Source organism: Oncorhynchus tshawytscha, linkage group LG14 (assembly GCF_018296145.1).
Source record: "Oncorhynchus tshawytscha isolate Ot180627B linkage group LG14, Otsh_v2.0, whole genome shotgun sequence".
Taxonomy (NCBI): domain Eukaryota; kingdom Metazoa; phylum Chordata; class Actinopteri; order Salmoniformes; family Salmonidae; genus Oncorhynchus; species Oncorhynchus tshawytscha.
Genome location: NC_056442.1, coordinates 29,879,902 through 29,902,718, shown reverse-complemented (window position 1 = coordinate 29,902,718; position 22,817 = coordinate 29,879,902). Strand labels below are relative to the sequence as shown.

At 42.2% G+C, this 22,817-nt stretch overlaps 2 protein-coding genes and 1 pseudogene across 2 annotated transcripts; all 3 read left to right on the top strand.

The window, feature by feature from the left end:
- The first annotated feature begins 6,508 nt into the window (after positions 1–6,508).
- Positions 6,509–7,441, top strand: LOC112267395 (olfactory receptor 11A1-like). The gene has a single exon (XM_024445669.1). The coding sequence runs from the start codon at positions 6,509–6,511 to the stop codon at positions 7,439–7,441; it is 933 nt and encodes a 310-aa protein (XP_024301437.1).
- Positions 7,442–7,672: 231 nt separating this feature from the next.
- Positions 7,673–8,402, top strand: LOC112267396 (annotated as a pseudogene).
- An 8,998-nt stretch (positions 8,403–17,400) lies between these two features.
- LOC121839193 (olfactory receptor 11A1-like) lies at positions 17,401–19,077 on the top strand. The gene has a single exon (XM_042296606.1). It carries the CDS (start codon positions 17,717–17,719, stop codon positions 18,635–18,637), a length of 921 nt encoding a protein of 306 aa, XP_042152540.1. The 5' UTR covers positions 17,401–17,716; the 3' UTR covers positions 18,638–19,077.
- The last annotated feature ends 3,740 nt before the right edge of the window (positions 19,078–22,817 follow it).

The following is a 22,817-nucleotide window of genomic DNA, read 5'->3' as shown; positions in this document are numbered from 1 at the left end:
ATTAACTCAATGATGAGAGAATAGTCAGATTAACTGATTAACTTCCTCCGAAGTTGGCCCCTCTCCTTGTTCGAGCAGTGTTCGGCGGTCGACGTCACCGATCCATTTTTCATTTTCCATTGGTTTTGTCTTCCATTACACCTTGTTCCAATCCCATCAATTACATGTTGTGTATTTAACCCTCTGTTTCCCCTCATGTCCTTGTCGGTGATTGTATGTTTGTGCAAGTTATGTGTTGGTTGCGCGACAGGTTTTGTACCCACTTAATTTTTATATACAGTATTCAGTCAGCCACCAATTGTGCATGTTCTCCCACTTAAAAATATGAGAGAGGCCTGTAATTTTCATCATAGGTACACTTCAACTATGACAGACAAAATGAGAAAAAAAAATCCAGAAAATCACATTGTAGGATTTTTAATGAATTTATTTACAAATTATGGTTGAAAATAAGTATTTGGTCACCTACAAACAAGCAAGATTTCTGGCTCTCACAGACCTGTAACTTCTTCGTTAAGAGGCTCCTCTGTCCCCCACTCGTTACCTGTATTAATGGCACCTGTTTGAAGTTGTTATCAGTATAAAAGACACCTGTCCACAACCTCAAACAGTCACACTCCAAACTCCACTATGGCCAAAACCAAAGAGCTGTCAAAGGACACCAGAAACAAAATTGTAGACCTGCACCAGGCTGGGAAGACTGAATCTGCAATAGGTAAGCAGCTTGGTTTGAATAAATCAACTGTGGGAGCAATTATTAGGAAATGGAAGACATACAAGACCACTAATAATGCAAGATCTCACCCCGTGGGGTCAAAATCATCACAAGAATGGTGAGCAAAAATCCCAGAACCACACGGGGGACCTAGTGAATGACCTGCAGAGAGCTGGGACCAAAGTAACAAAGCCTACCATCAGTAACACACTACACCGCCAGGGACTCAAATCCTGCAGTGCCAGACGTGTCCCCCTGCTTAAGCCAGTACATGTCCAGGCCCGTCTGAAGTTTGCTAGAGAGCATTTGGATGATCCAGAAGAAGATTGGGAGAATGTCATATGGTCAGATGAAACCAAAATATAACTTTTTGGTAAAAACTCAACTCGTCGTGTTTGGAGGACAAAGAATGCTGAGTTGCAACTAAAGAACACCATACCTACTGTGAAGCATGGGGGTGGAATCATCATGCTTTGGGGCTGTTTTTCTGCAAAGGGACCAGGACGACTGATCCGTGTAAAGGAAAGAATGAATGGGGCCATGTATTGTGAGATCTTGAGTGAAAACCTCCTTCCATCAGCAAGGATATTGAAGATGAAACGTGGCTGGGTCTTTCAGCATGACAATGATCCCAAACACACCGCCCGGGCAACGAAGGAGTGGCTTCGTAAGAAGCATTTCAAGGTCTTGGAGTGGCCTAGCCAGTCTCCAGATCTCAACCCCATAGAACATCTTTGGAGGGAGTTGAAAGTCTGTGTTGCCCAACAACAGCCCCAAAACATCACTGCTCTAGAGGTGATCTGCATGGAGGAATGGGCCAAAATACCAGCAACAGTGTGTGAAAACCTTGTGAAGACTTACAGAAAACGTTTGACCTCTGTCATTGCCAACAAAGGGTATATAACAAAGTATTGAGATAAACTTTTGTTATTGACCAAATACTTATTTTCCACCATAATTTGCAAATAAATTCATAAAAAATCCTACAATGTGATTTTCTGGATTTTTTTTCTAATTTTGTCTGTCGTAGGTGAAGTGTACCTATGATGAAAATTACAGGCCTCTCTCATCTTTTTAAGTGAGAGAACTTGCACAATTGGTGGCTGACTAAATACTTTTTTGCCCACTGTATATATATTTTTTAATGGTTTTGTTAACCTTTATTAAACGACTCCGTTTATACCAAGTTCGTTCTCCTGCGCCTGACTTCCCTGCCACCAACACGCACCCATTACAGAATCACCAAACCTTCTATGGAGTCAGCCGGAGAAGGTACCCCGGCCATAGAGGTGGAGGAGCGTGTCCAGGAGCATGCAGTAATACTTTACCATCTTGGTGCCGCCATGGACCGTGTTGTCCAGACAATGGACCGCTGGGAGAGACAGGGAGTTCTTCTAGCGCCTCCACCAGCACAACCGGGGTCTCCACTGAGCGCACCTTTCCCGCTTGAACCCAGTGGCATCTGTCTCTCCTTGCCACGGGAGTACGACGGGAGTGATGCCAACTGCCAGGGGTTCCTCCTTCAATTAAACTTCTATCTGGCCACAGTCCACCTAGCTCCATCGGACCGTGAGAGGGTGTCCGGCCTCGTCTCGTACCTCACCGGGAAAGGCCTGGAGTGGGCCAACGCCATATGGAGAGAGGGAGATGCGGCGTTGGACCAGTTTGAGGAATTCATCACCGTTTCCGGGCAATCTTCGACCACCCACCCGAGGGTAGAGCGGCAGGTGACCGCTTCCACATCAGGGGTGGAGATGCGTATCGCATTTCCACGCCAGGGTTGGAGATGGAGAGTGACCGCATTGCAGCCGTGCGTAATTGGCCGACTCCCACCACGGTAAAGGAGGTGCAGCGATTCTTAGGATTTGCCAACTACTACCGGAGGTTTATCCAGGGTTTTGGTCAGGTAGCAGCTCTCATTACTTCAGTGCTGAAGGGGGGCCCGGTGCACTTGCAGTGGACAGCTGAGGCGGACAGGGATTTTAGTCACCTGAGGGCTTTGTTAACCTCGGCTCCTGTGCTGGCCCATCCGGATCCCTCTTTGGCGTTCATAGTGGAGGTGGACGCGTCCGAGGCTGGGATAGGAGCTGTGCTCTCTCAGCGCTCGGGTACGCCACCGAAGCTCCACCCTTGTGCCTTCTTCTCAAAGAAGCTCAGCCCGTTGGAGCAAAACTATGACGTGGGGAACCGGGAGTTGTTGGCTGTCGTCAAGGCCTTGAAGATGTGGAGACATTGGCTTGAGGGGACTAGACACCCTTTTCTCATCTGAACTGACCACCGCAATCTGGAGTACATCTAGGCGGCGAGGAGACTGAACCCTCACCAGGCAAGGTGGGCCATGTTTTTCACCCGTTTTGTGTTTACCCTTTCTTACAGACCAGGCTCCCAGAATGTTAAGGCAGACGCATTGTCCCGGTTGTATGACACAGAGGAGCGGCCCATGGATCCCACTCCCATACTCCCCGCCTCTTGCTTGGTGGCGCCGGTAGTGTGGGAGCTGGACCCGGACATTGAGCAGGCGTCACGTGCAGAGCCTGCTCCCCCTCAGTCTCCAGCTGGGCGTATGTACATTCCGTCTGCGACTGGCTGTTCTATTGGGCCCACAAGTCACCCTCATCTGCTCATCCTGGGATCGGCCGGACGGTGCGCTGTCTTAGTGGGAAGAACTGGTGGCCCACTTTGGCTAAGGATGTGAGGGTTTATGTTTCCTCCTGCTCGGTGTGCGCCCAGTGTAAGGCTCCTAGGCACCTGCCCAGAGGTAAGCTACAACCCTTACCCGTTCCACAACGGCCGTGGTCGCACCTGTCGGTGGATTTCATAACCAATCTTCTACCTTCACAGGGTAACACCACAATCCTGGTCGTTGTGGATCATTTTTCTAAGTCCTGTTGTCTCCTCACTTTGCCTGGTCTCCCTATGGCCCTACAGATTGCGGAGGCCCTGTTTACTCACCTCTTCAGGCACTACGGGGTGCCTGAGGATTTAGTGTCTGATCGGGGTCCCCAGTTCATGTCGAGGGTCTGGAGGGCATTCATGGAACGTCTGGGGGTCTCGGTCAGCCTTACCTCAGGTTTTCACCCCGAGAATAACGGGCAGGTGGAGAAAGTTAACCAGATTGTGGGTAGGTTTCTGAGGTCTTATTGCCAGGACCAGCCGGGAAAGTGGGCAGCATTCGTGCCCTGGGCAGAGATGGCCCAGAACTCGCTCCGCCACTCCTCAACTAACCTCTCTCCCTTCCAGTGTGTATTGGCGTATCAGCCAGTTCTGGCTCCTTGGCATCAGAGTCAGATCGAGGCTCCTGCGGTGGATGACTGGTTCCGGTGCGCGGAGGAGACATGGGATGCCGCCGTTGTCCAACATGAGCATGCCGTGCTGCACCGTGCTGCGCCAGAAAGTTGGCGCAGACCACCACCGCAGTGAGGCCCCGGCGTTCGCCCCGGGGGACCGGGTCTGGCTCTCGACCCGAAACCTGATGCTGGGTTTCGGTGGAGGACGTGTTGGATCCCTCTATGCTGCGAGAGTTCCACCGTCTCCATCCGGATCACCCTACGCCTTGTCCTCCGGGTCGTCCCCGAGGTCGGTGTCGACGCGCGGCTGGGGGTACTGTCACGACTTCCGCCGAAGTCGGCCCCTCTCCTTGTTCGAGCGATGTTCGGTGGTCGACGTCACCGATCTTCTAGCCATCACTGATCCATTTTCCATTGGTTTTGTCTTGTCTTCCATCACACCTGGTTCCAATCCCATGTTGTGTATTTAACCCTCTGTTTCCCCTCATGTCCTTGTGAGGGGAAACATTGTTTGATTGTATGTTTGTGCAAGTTATGTGTTGGTGCGCGACGGGTTTTGTACCCACTTTGATTATTTTTATATATATATATATATATATATTTTTTGTGTGTTTTGTTAACTTTTATTAAACAACCAATTTCATTCTCCTGCGCCTGACTTCCCTGCCACCAACACACACCCATTACACTGATAACTAAAATAACAGTGCAGAGTGCAGAGATGTATTATAAGTAATGAACATGAAAGCTTCAGAAAGCAACTCAGAAAGCAAAAAAAAAAATCTATACACCTTGAAATCCAGAGGTTGTGAGTTCATATCCCAGGTATGAAATAATGAAATTTCAGTTCGAAGTGATCATGTCAAATGTGATCATATTTCAGCTAATGAAACATGGGACCAACACTACATGTTGCGTTTATATTTTTGTTTTGTGTACTTAGTTTAGTGTAATAATGAATGGGGGTGAGGTTGATGAAAATCAGACATGTAAAACATTTGCTAATTTGTGAAATATTGTCATACCTTTTATTCACTTGCTGATCTCCATTGGCTACCTGTCCCTCAAAGAAATTTGTTTAAAATTCTCCTTGTTTACGAGGCTCTAAATGTCATGAACCTCCACGCACCCTCGGTTCCAGCAATGCCAAACTGCTCCATGCCCCCAGGACCTGGCTCCTAACAGCAGTTGGGAACAAGACTAAGGGCTGGAATACAGGACCCAGATTAAGACTGGTGCTAGAATAAAATATATTCTCAATTGAGGAACTCCATTGACAGTGTGGTTTAGTTCAGGAGTAGACTCTGGGTCCAGGAAACCGTCCCTTTGTCAGAGACTTGGATTGGTTTCACGGAACTATTTATTTATTGTACATGGTGCACAATACACAGCAAACAAACTCCTGCTAAAATGTTAGAGAGTGTAGCCTGCCCGGTCCATTGGTGATGGGGTGGTAGGTAACCTAGCGGTCAAGAGCATCGGGCCAGTAACCAAAAGGTTGCTGGTTTGAATCCCTGAGCCAACTAGGTGAGAAATCTGTTGATGTTCCCTTGAGCACTTAATCCTGATTACTCTGGATAAGAGTGTCTGCTAAATGACTAAAATGTGAAAATTATGTCACATACTTCTACAGTGTAGAGTACCAGGCTACATTGTTTTAACAAAAGCCACAGCCCTTGCAGAGCAAGGGAAACAACTACTTCTTGGTCTCAGAGAGGGTAACGTCTCCGATTGAACATGAGTGTGAAACGCACACTAGCTAGCCATTTCACATCGGCTAGACATGCCCTGTTTAATATACTATTCTTTATGAATTACTGTATTTCTAGACAATTTAAGTCATTTAGCAGACGCTCCTATCCAGAGTGAGCAATTAGGATTAAGTGCCTTGCTGAAGGGCACATCAACAGATTTTCACCTAACTGGTTGAGGGATTAAAACCAGTAACCTTTCCGTTACTGGCCCTAAGCTCTTAACCACTAGGCTACCGGCCCCATGGAGGGCCTGTGTTACTAAATGGTATCTGTTTTTCTCTATATGTTTTCCTTGACAGAGAATATCAAATTTTCCCCAGGTATTGGGGACTATTTGCATATCACACCATGTCAGGCACTTTTTTTTTCACCTCACAAATATAAGAATCAAGTGAAGAGCTGAGTTTCAGGAGTTCATCATGGATTAGAAATGAGCTGTCTAAACAGTACATGAATTTTATCAATATATTTAGCATTTTAATGCTATAAATAATGAGTACAGGATAGAAAGTATAATATTGTTTGATTTAGGTTATGAATTGTGTTATCTGGAGAATGAAAAGCCATCTACATTGGTGAGTACAGCAATGGGAAAATTTATCACGATAACATGAACAGGTCAATGTTATCAATTTAGGTCGTCTGGTCCTTGTGATTTCATTGTTTTAACTTATATTGAAGTTACAGTACTATAGAGGATTTGCTCCTCTTCTTCAAACATTGACAGCATATCTTTACCAACTCCCAGGACAATGGAAAACTCTACTCACTACGAGGTCTTTAGGCTTGCTGCATACGGTGATATCGGACAATTGAAATATTTCTACTTTGCTGTAGTGACTGTAATATATTTTGTCATCATTCTTGCCAATGCTTTACTTATTGGAGTTATCTACATTGAAAGAAGCCTTCATGAACCCATGTATGTGTTTCTATGTGCTTTGTTTGTTAATCAGTTGTATGGGAGCACTGGTTTGTTTCCTGCTCTCATGTTTTACTTGCTGTCTGACACACATGATATTTCCCTTCTTTATTGTTATCTCCAGATTTATGTGTTGTACACATATGCTATAACAGAATTTAGTAATTTATCTGTTATGTCCTATGACAGGTACATCTCTATTTGTTATCCTCTACAGTATAACAATATTATGACACCTAAAACCATTTGTGGCTTTATTCTACTGCCCTGGGTGTATTCTTTTTTCCTCAATGGCATCGTTATCTCCCTGAGTTTGCGACTGCAATTTTGTGGTAACGTTCTAGACAGAGTGTATTGTGACAACTACTCAGTCGTCAAGCTTGCCTGTTCAAATACTACGCTGAATAACATATGGGGTCTTGTTGGCACTGCGCTTTCTTTTTCTTGTACTATATGTCCTACCATATACTCATATGTAAAAATTCTACAAATATGTTTAAAGTCTTCAAAAGAGACGAAACAGAAAGCATTTAACACCTGTATGCCACATATAGCCTCTTTGCTGAACTTCTTATTTGGTTGTTTATTTTTGATTCTACAAGGCAGATATGAAACTGCAGATCTTCCACCTATACTTCGCACTATTTTATTAGTTTATTTTCCAATATGTCCACCACTTTTCAATCCTATTATGTATGGCATTAGGATGGTTAATATCAGGCAGGCTTGTAAAAAGTTACTAGGCAGTTACCTTAAAACATAACCTGGTTGTAATTTTTTTGTCACTTTTAATTATGTGTTTTATTACTTATAATTGCTATTATTGACGGTATAGATATGTGTCATTTTGGAATAATTTCTCTGTAGCCCAAATATTATTGTCAAGTTTATAATGTATTGTAACAGAATGTTGTGTCATATTAGCTAGTTAACTGCATAACTATAGAGCATCAAGGGGAGTGGCCCTCCCTACCTTCAAGCTGTGCTCAAATAGATGCTAAGTGGGATCCTTGGGATGACCCTACACCCCAACCCGTTATGCCTCTTCTGGTCTCTTGGCCCTGGTCTCTTAGCTCTGGTCTCTTGGCCCACCGTACATAAACATTTCTGCAATATATATGTAACGTTTGCTTACCTTATTCTAGCAGTAATGGCTTATGACAGGTATGTCTCCATTTTTAGGCCATTTCAATATCATAGCATTATGACTCCTTCTAAAGTGAATATGTTGTTAGCCTTGGTATACTTTTTCCCATAAATCTTTTCAAATGTGTATCACTTCAAGGCTCCCTTTGTGCAGGTACAACAACTTTTTGTGATGACTAAGCAGTTGTTAAACACTCTCGTGTTGAAAGTGCGCTGATCAACCTGTATGGTATATGTATCATATAGTGTCTAGTGGTTTTACCTTTGGTGTTAGTTGTGCTCTCATGTAAAGATATTGTTTGCTTGAAAGCCTCAAAGGAGTCACGAACGAAGACTTTTAATGCGTGTACTCCTCACTAGAACATATTCAACAACTTCTCTGCAAGCCATCCTTTTTTCTGTTGTTTACAACAGGCACAGAGGTTAATGTATTAATATCAGTACAGTTCATTCTTTTCCCCACCACTGGTACACCCTATCATATATGGTATTAGGACCAAGAAGATCAGGACATGTATTACAAAAATTATAAGAAGAAAAATCTTTCCGAACTCTTGATTTTCCTCATCGAAAATCTGAACCTAAACAGGCACCAATTATGATTTTAGATATTACAGCAGCAGGGTAGGGTTGATGGTTTGAATCCCAGGTCTGACAGGATCATCTGCCAGAACTGAATGCTTATACATTTGTTTTGATCATCAACCTAATCTCTTGTTTCTCCTTTGTATTGCATTTCATTTCTGTGAATTCTTATGAATTTCCTTTAAATGTATTTTACTGTTCTAAAGTCAAATGAGTGATGCTGCTAGAAGACCAATGTTCTTTTAGCATGTCAGTGGACATGTACGTGTGTTTCAGGGGGGTTGGGGACAAAGTAAAAGGATAAAAGGATACAATAAGTTCTGTTTCCACAAATGGGCAAGAAAGTATTCTTCTAGACATGACGGATCTAGCAGATATTCTGAAGAAATGTGAATTACAAGTGAAAAACACAAATCATTTCCTGTAAAATATTAAGGATGAATCCATTTTCTTGATCAAACATTTGCATTTTTCTTGCCAATTAAAATAATTTCAATGCATTTTTGAAAGAGCTTCATGCACAATGAGGAAGATCAGCCCAATCCCCCACTCAGCTACACTTAATCTAAAGACACCTCAGTCTGTCCCAATAGAGTACCACATAATACCCATGAAACCTGGCAGTCAAATAGGGAAATGGTTCCATAGGGGATTTTTTGAAACAATTGGAACCATTTCTCTGTTTGATGGCTTGGTTTTATGGGTATTATGACACCTCCACTGTGGGTCTCTATATGGAGTCTGTAAGATCACTGGAAGTTCCATTGAGGCCATCTCCATTTTGAAGTAGTCCATTTTCTTCTACTACTTCTATGAGTTTTCAAACATACTTGAAGGGTGCATACTGCCACCTAGAGAGTGTTGTTTGAACAGGTATGAAGCCAATGTTGGCGATTTACTGACACCAGCAGTTATGGAATGTTTGCTCACAAGTATAATTCATTAGCTGATCCCTCATTGTGCCCTTTATGGAATTATGTGATCCTTCCTTAAACCATATGAAGTCCCACCCAGTTACTACTCTAGTGACTTTTGGCCACGTGAGTCCTCCATCTATCTCTACGCTTGCAACTTTTTAGACTGGCCACTGAGCTAAAGGAATGACCCATCTGGCATTTGCCCTAATTACTGGGCCGGTCTGATAAAGCCTAATTATTAAAAATACAGTTCCTGTCAAAAGCTTGGACACACCTACTCATTCCAGGGTTTTTCTTTATTTGTACTATTTTCTACATTGTAGAATAATTGTGAAGACATCAAAACTATGAAACAATACATATGGAATCATGTAGTACCCAAAAAAAGTGTTAAACAAATCAGAATATATTTTATATTTGAGATTCTTCTAAGTAGCCACCGTTTTCTTTGAAAACAGCTTTGCACACATGTGGCATTCTCTCAACCAGATTCATGAGGTAGTCACCTGGAATGCATGTCAATTAACAGGTGTGCCTTGTTAAAAGTTCATTTGTGAAATGTCTTTCCTTCTTAATGCATTTGAGCCAATCAGTTGTGACAAGGTAGGGGTGGTATACAGAAGATTACCCTATTTGATTAAAGACCAAGTCCATATTATGGCAAGAACAGCTCAAATAAGCGAAGAGAAACGTCAGTCCATCATTAGTTTAAGATATGAAGGTCAGTCAATCCGAAAAATTTCAAGAACTTTGAAAGTTTATTCAAGTGCTGTGGAAAAAAACCATCAAGCGCTATAATTAAACTGATTCTCATTTTGACTGCCAACGGAAAGGAAGCCCAAGAGTTACCGCTACTGCAGAAGATAAGTTCATTAGAGTTACCAGCCTCAGAAATTTCAGCCCAAATAAATGCTTCACAGAGTTCAAGTAACAGACACATTTCAACATCAACTGTTCAGAGGAGACTGCGAGAATCAGGCCTTCATTGTTGAAGAGATGCCGGAGAAGAATGGCAGGGGAGAGGATGGCTGACATTTTAAGTGCTCCTAACCAACGGTGATATTTTGTTTGTTTTTTCTTGCGTTGTTTTGAACTTTTTTTTAAACTTATTTTGTACATACCGTTCCTGCTATTGGCTCTAATGACCGAAAATAACATCTGTACATCAGAACAGTGATTACTCACCACGAGTTGGAAGAAACTTTTTCCTTTAACGAGTCCCACATGAAGGATATACTGCTTTCCCGGGAACAGGCCCAAATCCTCGTCATTTGCTTTCTGAGAAAAATGGGGGCGGAGGTCGGGTTGCCTTCTGAGAATTTGTAGGCGAGCGAATAAACCCCTACTACCATTCATCCTATTGGACAACGTGCAATCCTTGAAAAATATAATCGGTGCCCTATGAGCAAGATTAAACTACCAACAGGACATTAAAAGCTGTAATATCTTATGTTTCACCGAGTCGTGGCTGAACGACGACATGAAGAACATACAGCTGGTGGGTTTTACACTGTATCGGCAGGATAGAACAGCAGCCTCTGGTAAGACAAGGGGTGGCGGTCTATGTATATTTGTAAACAACAGCTGGTGCACAATATCTAAGGAAGTATCAAGGTTTTGTTTGCCTGAGGTAGAATATCTCATGATAAGCTGTAGACCACACTATCTACCTAGAGAGTTTTCATTTCTATTTTTCGTAGCTGTCTACATACCACCACAGACCGATGCTGCCACTTCTTGTGGCTGGGGACTTTAACTTCTTGATGCACCCATCCCGTTAGCGGGATCATTTTCATCAACATCCTCTGAATTTCAGAGCGCCAACAACTAAAAATATTACATTTTCATAAAATCACAAGTGCAATATAGCAAAACACAGTTACACAGTTTAGCTTGTTAATCCACCTTGCGTGTCAGATTTCAAAAACGATTTTCGGCGAAAGCATACCAAGTGTTTATGTAAGGACATCTCTCTCAGCAAACAAAACATTACAAACAGCTAGCAGCCAAGTAGATTGGTCACGAAAGTCAGAAAAGCAATAAAATGAATCACTTACCTTTGATGATCTTCGGATGTTTTTGTTCAGAAATCCACACGTTCGAGCGGTCACGATGGGGCAGACGAAAATTCCAGTTCGTAGAAACATGTCAAATGTTTTTTATAATCAATCCTTAGGTTGTTTTTACAATATATAATCGATAATATTTCACCCGGACTGTAGCTTCTTCAATAGGAGAGAGAAAATGTCTGCTCCAAGCTGTTGCGCATTCAAAACGCTGCTGGCACCCAGCCATCCAATGACGCGATGTGATCTTTCTCGCTCATTTTTCAAAATAAAAGCCTGAAACTATGTCTAAAGACTGTTCACAACATGTGGAACCCATAGGAAAATGAATCTGGTTGGTTGATATCTCTTTAAATGGAGCGAAGGCAGGCAATGGAACAGAGAGCTTTCAGGAAAAACAGCACTTCCGGGTTGGATTTTCCTCAGGTTTTCACCTGCAATATCAGTTCTGTTATACTCACAGACAATATTTTGACAGTTTTGGAAACTTTAGAGTTTTTTCTATCCTAATCTAACAAGTATATGCATATTCTAGATTCTGGGCCTGAGAAATAGGCAGTTTCATTTGGGTACGTTTTTTATCCACTCATCAAAATACTGCCCCCTACACTCAGCAGGTTAATGCAGGGAAACTTAAATCTGTTTAACCAAATCTCTACCAGCATGTTAAGTGTGCAAACACAGGGAAAAAAACTCTAGACCACCTTTACTCCATACACAGAGACATGTATAAAGCTCTCACTCACCCTCCATTTGGCAAATCTGACCATAATTCTATCCTCCTGATTCCTGCTTACAATCAAAAATTAAAGCAGGAAGCACCAATGACTCGGTCAATAAAAAAAATGGTCAGATGAAACAGATGCTAAGCTACAGGACAATTTTGCTAGCAGAGACTATATGTTCCGGGATTCTTCCGATGGCATTGAGGAGTACACCACATCAGTCACTGGCTTCGTCAATAAATGCATTGATGACATTGTCCCCACAGTGACTGTACGTACATACCCCAACCAGAAGCCATGGATTACAGGCAACATCCGCACTGAGCTAAACGGTAGAGCGGCAGCTTTCAAGGAGGGGGACTCTAACCCAGAAGCTTATAAGAAATCCCGCTATGCCCTCCGACGAACCATCAAACAGGCAAAGCATCAATACAAGATCGAATCATACTATGCTGACTCTGACGTTCGTCGGATGTGGCAGGGCTTGCAAACTATTACAGACTACAAAGGGAAGCACAGCCGAGAGCTACCCAGTGACATGAGCCTTGAAAATAAAAGAGAGCCGCACACTCTAGGAGCTCAGATGAAAAAATGTTTCGACAGCCAAGCTGTCTTCATCACGGTATAATCACAAACACTGCAGGATGACTCGTTTATGTAGTGTCAAAAGACACAGGAGTCTGTAAACATGGCCAAGAGTGGCCTAATATCATTGGTTAATTATCAAATATTAAAATGTCATACAAAGAACATCATTCAAACAACAAATGGATAGCATACGATCATAGATTAATTTGACTACACAAGCTTACAAACAATTACAATGGCAAAGTCACAATAATCACAAGAATGGCTTCAGATCAAAGTCTACGTTGAGACCGAAGGGCGCAAGGGTCTTTAAATTAAAGATCCAGGCAGCCTCTCGTTTTAACAATAAATTATCAAGGTCACCCCTCTCCTAGGGAGGGTGACATGTTCGATGCCAATATAACGCAGAGACAAAATCGAGTGGCCTGCCTCCAAGAAGTGGGCCGCAACTGGATAAGTAAAGTTTTTACACCTAATGGTGCTACGATGCTCTGAGATACGTACTTTTAATTCGCGCTTTGTTTTACCTACATAATTTTTACCACAAGGACAAGTTATAAGATAAATAACTGCCTTAGTGGAGCACGTAATAACACCTTTGATTGGGATCGATTTCCCTGTTTGTGGGTGTTTGAAGGATCTACATTTATAAGTGCCATTGCATTGAGCACAGCCATTACATTTGTAATTTCCATCCAGTAGGGGCGCAAATAGACGTTGTTCAGGAAAATCTTGGGGTGGTAAATCAGAGTGTACCAATTGGTCTCTGAGATTTCTGCCCTGCGAGAATACGACCAAGGGAAGGTCCGAAAACACATTACTGAGACTATCATCGGATTTTAGGATGTGCCAATGTTTGTGAACAATTCCCTTAATTTGTTCAGAGCACTTTGAATAGCGGGTAGTTAGAACGCAAGAATGCGTCTTTTTGCGAGACTGACCTTGAAAAAGGTCATGTCTCGTTTTGTTTTGAATTTTCTCAATGGTAATATTAATCTGATCATTCTTGTAGCCCCTCTCCTTGAACTTTCTTTGCGTCTCAGCCATATTTCTGTCGAAATCTGATTGTTTTTTGCAAATTCTTTTGATTCGACAGAATTGGCTGTAGGGCAAACTACTTTTCAAGGGAAGTGGGTGACAACTATCAGCCCTCAACAAACTGTCACGATCAGTAGGCTTCCTGTAAAGATCAGTGTATAGAACATTATCTTCACACAAGATCAGAAGATCAAGAAAACTGATTTGACATGTGTCAGATTGCATAGTAAATCTCAAATGCTCAGAACAGGAGTTTAGAAAAGCATGGAATGCCTGGAGCTCTTTTGCATCACCCCTCCATAGAACAAAAATATCATCAATATACCGTTTCCAAATAATGTGAAGCAAGAACACATTTTTTGAGAGGATTGAAAATAGACTGTTTCTCCATGTAACCCACATACAAATTAGCATAGTTAGGATCCATGGGGGATCCCATAGCAGTACCTTTCGTCTGAATAAAGAAATAATTTAGAAACATGAACTAGTTATGCGTGAGTACTATTTCAGCCACTGTTCATTAGGGTCACGTTGCAGAAGAAAATGTTCCATAGCTTCAATACCGCCCTCGTGTGGAATATTTGTGTATATCGACACAACATCAAAAGTAACTAACAAGGTATTCTCAGGGAGAGGATCAAGAGACCAGAACTTAAATACCCATCTAGGACAGTAAAGATAGTATTCTGAAATTGGGAAGTGGGGTCACTTCTGAGTTTCTTGTATAAGGTGTTGTCAAGCAGCTGTCTATGACACTCATGTACATAAACTGTCCTATCCATGAGTACAACCGACCCACCCTTATCAGCAGGACGAATAAGGACTGACGTATTGGATTGTAAATCAAGCAAAGCTTGTGTTTCATCCTTAGGTAAATTATGGAAAGATTTGGACCCCTGTTTATTCTTAAGGAGATGTCCAACATAATTTTCCACAAGTCTGCAATATGTCTCGATAGAGTGATTGCGATTGGCTGGAGGTATAAAATAACTCTTGCTTCAAAAAGGAGTCGGAGTATGTGCAGGAGAGCAACCTACTGGTTCAATAGAAGTATCAGAATTACTGGAGCTAAAGTATTCCCTTAAACGGATATTTCTAAAAAACTTAAACATGTCTACCTTAACATCAAAATCGTTGCACTGGGTTGTAGGCACAAAAGATAACCCTTTATTAAGCAAAGAGACATGGGCAGGGCTCAATATCTTGCTTGATAAATTAAAGACACTCAGTCCTGTGAGTTCTGGGACCATGTGAACAGTCTCCTCTGCCTCTGATAGACATTTCTTCTTACCCGGTCGGATGCGGCATCTCGTCGATGCGCGTGCCTTTAGCCACTTCCGCCTTTCCGTCCGTCCAGTCTCTCGTTGACTAAAAAACTACCACTGGAAGCCGATGAGGCGCTGATTGTAAAGCGTTGACCAGACAAGGCTGGATCGAAGTAAGCGGCATCCCTCCTGCGTCTGTCACGGAGAGAGGGAGCAGGACCTCTTTTGTCAGGGTTTCTCCAGAAGTAGACTTTACCATCGGCCTTGTCTTTTTTGTCTTGGTTGAATTTCTTGATTTTAAGTTCCTTTATTTCTGTAGACAACTTGTCCTGGAGCGCTGTGACACGAGCCTACCAGACCAGCTCAATTACTTCTATGCTCGCTTTGAGGCAAGTAGCATTGAAACATGCATGAGAGCATCTGCTGTTCTGGACGACTGTGTGATCATGTTCTCCACAGCCGATGTGAGTAAGACCTTTAAACAGGTCCACATTCACAGGGCAGTAGGGCCAGATGAATTACCAGGACGTGTACTCTGAGCATACGCTGACCAACTGGCAAGTGTCTACACTGACATTTTCAACCTCCCTGTCTGAGTCTGTAATACCAACATGTCTCAAGCAGACGACCATAGTCCCTGTGCAAAAGAACACTAAGCTAACCTGCCTAAATGACTACCGACCTGTAGTACTCATGTCTGTAGCCATGAAATGCTTTGAAAGGCTGGTCATGCCTCACAACAACACCATTATCCCAGAAACCCTAGACCCACTCCAATTTTTATACCACCCTAACAGATACACAGATTATATAATCTCTATTGCACTCCACACTGCCCTTTCCCATCTGGACAAAAGGAACACCTATGTAAGAATGCTGTTCATTGACAACAGCTCAACGTTCAACACCATAGTGCCCTCAAAGCTCATCACTAAGCTAAGGACTATGGGACTAAACACTTCCCTCTGCAACTGGATCTTCCTGACGGACCGCCCCCAGGTGTTAAGGGTAGGTAACAACACATCCGCCACTCTGATCCTCAACACGGGAACCCTCAGGGGTGCTTTCTCAGTCACTTCCTGTACTCCCTGTTCACTCATGACTGCACAGTCAGGAATGACTCCAACACCGTCCTCAAGTCTGCCCATGACGGTAGTAGGCCTGATCACCGACAACGATGAAGCAGCCTATAGGTAGGAGGTTAGCGACCTGGCCGTGTGGTGCCAGGACAACAACCTCTCCCTCAACGTGATCAAGACAAAGGAGATGATGATTGTGGACTACAAGAAAAGGAGGACCGAACATGCCCCCATTCTCATCGACAGGGCTGTAGTGGTGAAGGTTGAGAGCTTCAAGTCCCTTGGTGTCCACATCACCAATAAGTAACATGGTCCTAGCACACCAAGACACCTGTGAAGAGGGCACGACAAAACCTATTCCCCCTCAGGAGACTGAAAAGATTTGGCATGTGTCCTCAGATCCTCAAAAGGATCTACAACTGCACCATCGAGAGCATCCTGACTGGTTACATCACTGCCTGTTATGACAACTGCTTGGCCTCCACCCGCAAGGCACTACAAAGGGTAATGGGTCTGGCCCAGTACATCACTTGGGCCAAGCTTCCTGCCATCGAGGACCTCTATACCAGGCGGTGTCAGAGAAAGGCCCTAAAAATTGTCAAAGACTCCAGCCACCCTAGTCATAGACTGTTCTCTCAGCCTCCGACCGCAAGGCACTACAAAGGGTAGTGTGTACGGCCCAGTACATCATTTGGGCCAAGCTTCCTGCCATCGAGGACCTCTATACCAGGCGGTGTCAGAGGAAGGCCTAAAAATTGTCAAAGACTCCAGCCACCCTAGTCATAGACTGTTCTCTCTGCTACCACACAACAAGTAGTACCGGAGCGCCAAGTCTAGGTCCAAAAGGCTTCTTCACTGCTTCTACCTCCAAGCCATAATACTCCTGAACAGCTAATCAAAGGGCTACCCAGACCCCTCTTTTACGCTGCTGCTACTCTCTGTTTATTATCTACGCATAGTCAATGTAACTCTACCTACATGTACATTTTACCTCAATTACCTCGACAAATCGGTCCCCCGCAAATTGACTCTATACCAGCTAGACATGCCCTGTTTAATATACTATTCTCTATGAATTGTTGTATTTCGATAGAATTTAAGAAAGGATTTGAACCCCTTGGAAGGCCTGTGTTACAAAATTGTATCTGTTCTCTCAATATGGTTTCCTTGTCTCTGAAAATATAAAATTTTCCCCAGGTATTGGTGCTTATTTGCATATCACACCATGTCACACTCCCCCCCCACAAGTATAATAATCAAGTGAGGAGCTGAGTTTAAGCAGTTCAACATGGATTAGAAATGGTTGGTATAAATGTAGGACTTGGCATACTTTAGATGTAATCAATTTATTTAGAATTTAATGTAATAAGTAATACGAGTGCAAGATACAAAGTATCTTGATTTAGGCTATGAATTATGTTATCAGGAGAATGAAAAAGCATCTATATTGGTGAGTATAGATGTGGGAAAATCTATCACAGTAAGAAGAACAGGTCAATGAATGTTCCATTTAGGTTGTCTGGTCCTTGTGATTTCATTGTTTCAATTTATATTTAAGCTACAGTACTATAGAGGATTATCTACTCTTCATCTAAATTTGACAGCACACCTTTACCATCTACCAGGACCATGGAAAACTCTACTCACTTTAAGGTCTTTAGGCTTGCTGCATACGGTGATATCGGACAAATGAAGTATTGCTACTTTGCTGTAGTAACTGTTTTATATTTTGTCATCATTCTTGCCAATGCTTTACTTATTGGAGTTATCTGCATTGAAAGAAGCCTTCATGAACCCATGTATCTGTTTCTATGTGCTTTGTTTGTTAATCAGTTGTATGGAAGCACTGGTTTGTTTCCTGCTCTCATGTTTTACTTGCTGTCTGACACACAAGATATTTCCCTTCTTTATTGTTATCTCCAGATTTATGTGTTGTACACATACGGTTTAACGGAATTTAGCAATTTATCAGTTATGTCCTATGACAGGTACATCTCTATTTGTTATCCTCTACAGTATAACAATATTATGACACCTAAAATAGTTTTGGGCTTAATTCTGCTGTCCTGGTTGTATTCTTTTTTCCTCAATGCCATCATTATCTCCCTGAGTTTGCGACTGCAATTTTGTGGTAACGTTCTAGACAGACTGTATTGTGACAACTACTCAGTCGTCAAGCTTGCCTGTTCAAATACTACGCTGAATAACATATGGGGTCTTGTAGGCACTGCGCTCTCTTTTTCCTGTACTATATGTCCTACCATATACTCATATGTAAGAATTCTACAAATATGTTTAAAGTCTTCTAAAGAGACGAAACAGAAAGCATTTAACACCTGTACACCACATATAGCCTCTTTGCTGAACTTCTCCTCTGGCTGGTTGTTTGTGATTCTGCAAGGCAGATATGATACTGCACATCTTCCACCTATACTTCGCACTATTTTATTGGTTTATTTTCTAATATGTCCACCACTTTTTAATCCTATTATGTATGGCATTAGGATGGCTAAAATCAGGCAGGCTTGTAAAAAGGTATTGAGGCTTTGACCTAAAACATAATCTGATTGTTATTTTTTTGGTAATAATTAATTGTGTGTTGCTGCTTCTTTTTGCTTCTTTAGACTGTACAAATATATTGTATATTTGGCAAAATGATTTAAGAAATTGTATCTTTTATCATTTATTTTCACCTAGTGTTGTCATTTTAGGTATCTGATATTTTATAATTAACCAATTAAATAAGGTGACCCCCAAGCCTCTGTTTTAAAACGTTTCTGGTTTTCTACATTTTTCAATATTAGGGCGAAAATGTATTTTCTGCTGGCAGATGTTTGGGTTTGTTAATAAATAGACTGAGTGAATAGAATAAAATGAGTTGCTACTTGCTCGTCAAAAACTCAACATGTAGTTCCAATGGTGAATGTTTATCAACTCACATTTGATTTGTCACATACACGTGTTTATCAGATGTTATTGAGGGTGTAGTGAAATGCTTGTGTTTCTAGCTCCAACAGTGCAGCAATATCTAACAAGTAACATCTAACAATTTCACAACAAATGCCTAATACACACAAATGTAAGTAATATACTGGAATTAAGAATATATAAATATATGGACAAGCAATGTCAGAGTGGCATAGACTGAGATACAGTAGATAGTACAGAATACAGTATACACATCTGAGATGAGTAATGCAAGATATGTAAACATGATTAAAGTGACATTATTAAAGTGACTAGTGTTCCGTTTATTAAAGTGGCCAATGATTTCAAGTCTGTGTATGTAGGCTGCAGCCTCTCTGTGCTAGTGACGGCTATTTAACTGTCTGATGTCCTTGAGATAGAATCTGTTTTTCAGTCTCTCGGTCCCAGCTTTGAAGCACCTGTACCGACTTTGCCTTCTGGATGATAGCTGGGTGAACAGGCAGTGGCTTGGGTGGTTGTTGTCCTTGATGATCTTTTTGGCATTCATGTGACATTGGGTGCTGTAGGTGTCCTGGAGGGCAGATAGTTTGCCCCCAGTTATACATTGTGCAGACCGCACCACCCTCTGGAGAGCCCTGCGGTTCTGGGCAGTGCAGTTGCCGAACCAGGCGGTGATGCAGGCCGACAGGATGCTCTTAATTGTGCATCTATAAAGGTCTGTGAGGGGTTTAGATGACAGGCCAAATTTCTTCAGCCTCCTGAGGTTGCGCCTTCTTCGCCAAACTGTCTGTGTGGATGGACCATTTCAGTTTGTCGGTGATGTGTACGCAGAGGAACTTAACATGTTCCACCTTCTCCACTGGTGTCCCGTCGAAGTAGATCGGGGGTGCTCCCTCTGCTATTTCCTGAAGTCCACGACCATCTCCTTTGTTTTGTTGATGTTGAGTGTAAGGTTATTTTCCTGACACCACCAGGTTGTTTTTACAATATATAATCGATAATATTTCACCCGGACTGTAGCTTCTTCAATAGGAGAGAGAGAGAAAATGTCTGCTCCAAGCTGTTGCGCATTCAAAACGCTGCTGGCACCCAGCCATCCAATGACGCGATGTGATCTTTCTCGCTCATTTTTCAAAATAAAAGCCTGAAAATATGTCTAAAGACTGTTCACAACATGTGGAACCCATAGGAAAATGAATCTGGTTCGTTGATATCTCTTTAAATGGAGCGAAGGCAGGCAATGGAACAGAGAGCTTTCAGGAAAAACAGCACTTCCGGGTTGGATTTTCCTCAGGTTTTCGCCTGCAATATCAGTTCTGTTATACTCACAGACAATATTTTGACAGTTTTGGAAACTTTAGAGTGTTTTCTATCCTAATCTAACAATTATATGCATATTCTAAATTCTGGGCCTGAGAATTCATTTGGGTACGTTTTTTATCCAAACATCAAAATACTGCCCCCTACACTCAGCAGGTTAATGCAGGGAAACTTACATTTGTTTTACCAAATCTCTACCAGCATGTTAAGTGTGCAAACACAGGGAAAAAAACTCTAGACCACCTTTACTCCACACACAGAGACATGTATAAAGCTCTCCCTCACCCTCCATTTGGCAAATCTGACCATAATTCTATCCTCCTGATTCCTGCTTACAAGCAAAAATTAAAGCAGGAAGCACCAGTGACTCGGTTAATTTAAAAAATGGTCAGATGAAACAGATGCTAAGCTACAGGACAATTTTGCTAGCAGAGACTATATGTTCCGGGGTTCTTCCGATGGCATTGAGGAGTACACCACATCAGTCACTGGCTTCGTCAATAAATGCATTGATGATGTTGTAAACACAGTGACTGTACGTACATACCCCAACCGAGAAGCTTATAAGAAATCCCGCTATGCCCTCCGACGAACCATCAAACAGGCAAAGCGTCAATACAAGATCGAATTGTACTATGCTGACTCTGACGTTCGTCGGATGTGGCAGGGCTTGCAAACTATTACAGACTACAAAGGGAAGCACAGCCGAGAGCTCCCCAGTGACACAAGCCTTGAAAATAAAAGAGAGCCGCACACTCTAGGAGCTCAGATGCAAAAATGTATATATACCCAAAAAGGGTATAATCACAAACACTGCAGGATGACTCGTTTATGTAGTGTCAAAAGACACAGGAGTCTGTAATCATGGCCAAGAGTGGCCTAATATCATTGGTTAATTATGAAATATTAAAATGTCATACAAAGAACAGCATAAAAACAACAAATGGATAGCATACGATCATAGATTAATTTGACTACACAAGCTTACAAACAATTACAATGTCAACGTCACAATAATCACAAGAATGGCTCTACGTTGAGACCGAAGGGCGCAAGGGTCTTTAAGTTAAAGATCCAGGCAGCCTCTCGTTTTAACAATAAATTATCAAGGTCACCCCTCTCCTAGGGAGGGTGACATGTTCGATGCCAATATAACGCAGAGACAAAATCGAGTGGCCTGCCTCCAAGAAGTGGGCCGCAACTGGATAAGTAAAGTTTTTACACCTAATGGTGCTACGATGCTCTGAGATACGTACTTTTAATTTGCGCTTTGTTTTACCTACATCATTTTTACCACAAGGACAAGTTATAAGATAAATAACTGCCTTAGTGGAGCACGTAATAACACCTTTGATTGGGATCGATTTCCCTGTTTGTGGGTGTTTGAAGGATCTACATTTATAAGTGCCATTGCATTGAGCACAGCCATTACATTTGTAATTTCCATCCAGTAGGGGCGCAAATAGACGTTGTTCAGGAATATCTTGGGGTGGTAAATCAGAGTGTACCAAATGGTCTCTGAGATTTCTGCACCGCGAGAATACGACCAAGGGAAGGTCCGAAAACACATTACCGAGACTATCATCGGATTTTAGGATGTGCCAATGTTTGTGAACAATTCCCTTAATTTGTTCAGAGCACTTTGAATTGCGGATAGTTAGAACACAAGAATGCGTCTTTTTGCGAGACTGACCTTGAAAAAGGTCATGTCTCGTTTTGTTTTGTATTTTCTCAATGGTAATATTAATCTGATCATTCTTGTAGCCCCTCTCCTTGAACTTTCTTTGCGTCTCAGCCATATTTCTGTCGAAATCGGATTGTTTTTTGCAAATTCTTTTGATTCGACAGAATTGGCTGTAGGGCAAACAATTTTTCAAGGGAAGTGGGTGACAACTATCAGCCCTCAACAAACTGTCACGATCAGTAGGCTTCCTGTAAAGATCAGTGTATAGAACATTATCTTCACACAAGATCAGAAGATCAAGAAAACTGATTTGACATGTGTCAGATTGCATAGTAAATCTCAGATGATCAGAACAGGAGTTAAGAAAAGCATAGAATGCCTGGAGCTGTTCTGCATCACCCCTCCATAGAACAAAAATATCATCAATATACCGTTTCCAAATAATGTTAGGCAAGAACACATTTTTTGAGAGGATTGAAAATAGACTGTTTCTCCATGTAACCCACATACAAATTAGCATAGTTAGGATCCATGGGGGATCCCATAGCAGTACCTTTCGTCTGAATAAAGAAATAATTTAGAAACATGAAATAGTTATGCGTGAGTACTATTTCAGCCACTGTTCATTAGGGTCACGTTGCAGAAGAAAATGTTCCATAGCTTCAATACCGCCCTCGTGTGGAATATTTGTGTATAACGACTCAACATCAAAAGTAACTAACAAGGTATTCTGAGGGAGAGGATCAAGAGATTCAATGATAGAGATCATACTGCTGGTGTTCTTTACAAAGGAGGGGA